At 39.9% G+C, this 3,952-nt stretch overlaps 1 protein-coding gene across 1 annotated transcript in view; it reads left to right on the top strand.

The window, feature by feature from the left end:
* OVCH2 (ovochymase 2) overlaps positions 1 to 3,952 on the top strand; it is a 27,682-nt gene that overhangs the window by 21,974 nt on the left and 1,756 nt on the right. Inside the window, exons 11-13 of the mRNA XM_023525066.1 lie at positions 1,855 to 1,997; positions 2,511 to 2,642; positions 3,860 to 3,940. Coding sequence (XP_023380834.1) covers positions 1,855 to 1,997; positions 2,511 to 2,642; positions 3,860 to 3,940 — 356 coding nt within the window. The remainder of the gene's footprint in view (positions 1 to 1,854; positions 1,998 to 2,510; positions 2,643 to 3,859; positions 3,941 to 3,952) is intronic.

Genomic DNA, 3,952 nt, shown 5'->3' with positions numbered 1-3,952 from the left:
CCAGGTACTAGGTACTAGGGATACATCAGTGAATAAATAAACAGACCAGCCTATTTTGCCCCATAACTACCCATACTTACCACCAGATGGCAATATTTACTTCTTCTTGAAGTGCTGCCTTAATTTTTGTACCTGGTAACTTTCATCAGTCTCTATCTAATCCCTTCTAGAAACAAGCATTTCTTCCTAATTAATTAAACTGCTAACAAAACATTTTGTAAGCAGTGGCTAACAAAAGTCAATGACGACGAGGCCCAAATCATGGAGCCTCTCACGCAGAGGGGACAGAGCAAGCACAGAGGAACCAACGCAGAACAGGTTCAGGGACACTCTAGTGTGAAAGTCATAACGTGTACTGGGAGGGGTGGTGGGAGGCAGGCGAAGCTGAGATCAAAACACAGAGAGCTTTGACTATCACCATATAGAGTTTATTCAGCATTCTATTCGCAGTGTTTGTGCCATTTGTTTGCTTGTTCATTAAATGCTACTGAGCCACCTGCAGAGAGATGCTTCCAGATAGTTTAGAAGTCTTTCGGAAGTCTTTCTCTTAAAATAATAATTGAAAGCAAGATAATATATGAAGGAGAGAAAGCAGAGTAGAAAATAAAGGAAGAAGAGAAAGAGAGACAAGATCTCAAAGTTCTCATATGTTCAAGAGACAAAAAGAGATCGGAGACACAGGAGGAGAATCAAATTGGTGGTTTTATGACAGTCCAGGAGATGGAGCTTTTAATTTAAAAAATAAACAAAAAGGTGCGGCCCATACTTTGGATTTACTACACAATGTGAGAGTTTAAAGAGGAGGAAGACTGAGCATTCTTTGTCCAGTGCTCGCCTCATCCCCCAATAAAAAGGTAGAATAATTGGACTAGACAACTAAACAATAGAAAGAAAGTAGGGATGGTGGTATCTGAAATAAAAGTTAAGTCAGATGTTAGAAGCAGAAACAAGATCACACAGGTTTTATGAACGAGTAGGAGAAAAAGATGCAGAGGAAGTAAGCACAGATCTTTTTCTAAAAGTTTCTGAAATTCAGAGTTGAGGCAGAAATTTCAAGAGGACACAGGATTAAGGGAAGATTTGTTATTAGTGATGGAGGATAAAAGTTTAAGAATGAGCATTTTCTGGTAGGAGGATAAAGACAAATTTAGTTGAAAGTCTGAACATGCCAAAGCTAGAAGAAATAAAAAAAAATCTGTTCAGTAACGCATCAGTGAAATGATGTTCTCACACCCTGTCAGTGACAGCATCATCTTACGGGCCTCACTCAAGATAGTAATTTGGAAATTATTATTACAAGTCATAACTATGTGCATACCATTGATTCTGAGAAAAAAGGGTCTATTTCCAGAAAGTATCCTAGTAAGAGTTTAAGAAGTATTTGACTGAACCTTGTTTCTGACATGGCTCTTTCCCCATGCCTTTATTCACCATTAACAATCATTTGCCTCTATTTCTGTGCTATCCACTGTGCCTTTGGCCGAGTGCTCAGGCTCCACTGAATCCCCATCATATATACATTTAAAATCTGAACGCCTATTTCATCAGCCCTATCACCCATGGCTCTTCTCTTCAGACTCAATTGGTCAGTGCTATTACACTGCTCAAATATTGTTCTTTGTTGTTTCTTTGCTCCTCCTAAGAGGGAACTAGGGAGCCCAAATATTTGCATATTTTCCCACCATTACAACCTTGTATTTGGTAGAAGTTTCTAAGCGGGTTTGGGAGCCTGTGATACAGCATCTTTTCCTAAGTAATTTAACCCATTCACAAACACCTCACTAACTTTCTCATCTAAGGTCCCACCCCAGAACAGGCTGAGCAATCCAAATTTCTCTGCTTAATCAAAATCAGGCAATTCGTTCCTATTATTCACCTGAGATGTAATGTTGAGTCTTCTCAGCTTTCCTTTCAGAATATGGAAATAGAAGAAAGTGGAGACTGCACTTGTGACTATGTGACAGTACACAGGGATGTAGAAAGGAAGAAGGAAATAGGTTTGTGTTCCCCTGGAGACCAGCTTCCCTGGTTTGCATTTAGACCTAGTCCTTTTTGGGAATAAAAAAAGATCTGGCTCAATGGTCCTTCACTCACCTGCACCACCTCATCCCTCTTTATGCTCTCACCACCACTCCTCCTTCTCCTACGTCAGGGGCAGGAAGAGTGTGAAGGAAAACTAAAGGACCATTTGAACAGAAAATATGGAAGGCCCACACGACCTAGGGGTCAGAAGGGGAAAGTGCTGTTGAAATAAGTCCTGTGGCTAAACTCTATTCCCTAGTGGCATTCCCAGTAGGAGTGTTTGGGAGACAATCGAAATATTGATGGGGTTAAATACGTATTTTTAAAAAAGCAAACTGCCATTCTATTTTGAAAATAAATTGTAACATCCACCATAAAAGTTTATTTCCTAACAGTTACCTAAAGGACAATTTTTTTTTTCTTTTATCCAATGGTATGTTATTTGCTGGACCCCTGACCACGTGTTGCCTGGGCTGGGCCTGAACCAGCTCGGTTGTGTGGCTTTGTTGCTCCTGAGCCTGTGCTGAGCTTCTCTGGCATAATGCTCATCAGCTTTCAGTCAGATGAAAATGTGACCTTCAAAGGCTTTCAGGCCACAGTCTCCTTCATTCCTGAAACAGGTAAGAAGGAAGCACCAACTCCTTGGGTCTCAATTCCCATTCTCATAATGCGATAATCAAGTACAGCCTTTAGAACTCAATATGGATCCGGTCAATTCTTACTAATTGTAGCAGTTCTATTTGTTAAAAGTTGCCACAAACACTGAATTAGTGAATACTGAACCACTGTTCCTGGGGGAGATACAGGGTTGGGTTTCTTTGAGCCTCTGTTTTTATGTGTATTTCTATGGAAAGTCACCTGGTTTAATATATGTTGTTGCTACATTAACACTGATCTCACAGCTAATACCACTATGACTTGTATCTGAACAGAGCTGATCTATCACACACATTTTCTCCATAGAGACATCACAGCTTCCTTGCACTTAGGAACACTAGATGGCACTTCACCACTATATGTAGGGTCATTTTAAACAGCAAAGTCACCAACAAACAATGCCAAAATACAAACCAAAAAAAAAAAAAAAAAAAAAGTGTGGCACTGAACTGACTATGGAAAGGGCACCTGTTTATAGCATGAGAGTCAAAACAAGAAGGTAGAGTGTCACCTCGTTAGATCTCAGCTAGGAACGCGTGTATCAGGTAACTTAAATTTTTCACGAATGTCCGTGAGTGACCATGAAAGTATCATGAGTACTGGTTTTAAGTGACAAATAAAAATTTGCAAGTAGATAAATCTGCAAATACAGAATCCACAAAGAATGAAGATCAATTATATGTCTGAATTTTGGCCTATGCTCACTAGATGTGTGATCTATGAGTCATCTAAGACCCTTTTTCTTCCATCTTACAACTGGTGAATAATAATACATGCCCAGTAAGAATGAAGCGATGATAAAATCAGATAAGGGACACCTGGCAACAAGCAAGGATGTGACATATAACAGGGGCACTGAAATGTGAAATATCTTCACCAACCCCCAGTCTCTGCACACCTGAACTACACAGCAACTTTCCAAGCCCTCACACCCACGAGCACTTTGTCGAAACCCCACAAAGCCAATTATCAATTTCTCGAGTTGTTCATTAGCATTAGGCAGTAAGCAGCTACTTATGGCAAAGCCAGGTTAAAGTTAAAATACTCTACTTTTCAGTTAAAATACCCATAGAGTTCAGCTGACTGAGAAGCGCCAGAATTCTAACAATAATTTTCTGATAAGTCCCAAGCACTGGCCTTATTTGTGTAATCTGAGTGATTGTATTATGCTTATACCCAGATTTAAACATCTCCAGGTCAGAAGATGAGTCAGTGTTTCTGGATACATGGAATGTCCTACCTGAAGAACCCAATGCTTCTGGTAAGCTATGCT

The sequence above is a fragment of the Pteropus vampyrus genome, unplaced genomic scaffold, assembly GCF_000151845.1.
Source record: "Pteropus vampyrus isolate Shadow unplaced genomic scaffold, Pvam_2.0 Scaffold522, whole genome shotgun sequence".
Taxonomy (NCBI): domain Eukaryota; kingdom Metazoa; phylum Chordata; class Mammalia; order Chiroptera; family Pteropodidae; genus Pteropus; species Pteropus vampyrus.
This window is presented reverse-complemented; position numbering and strand designations above follow the sequence as displayed.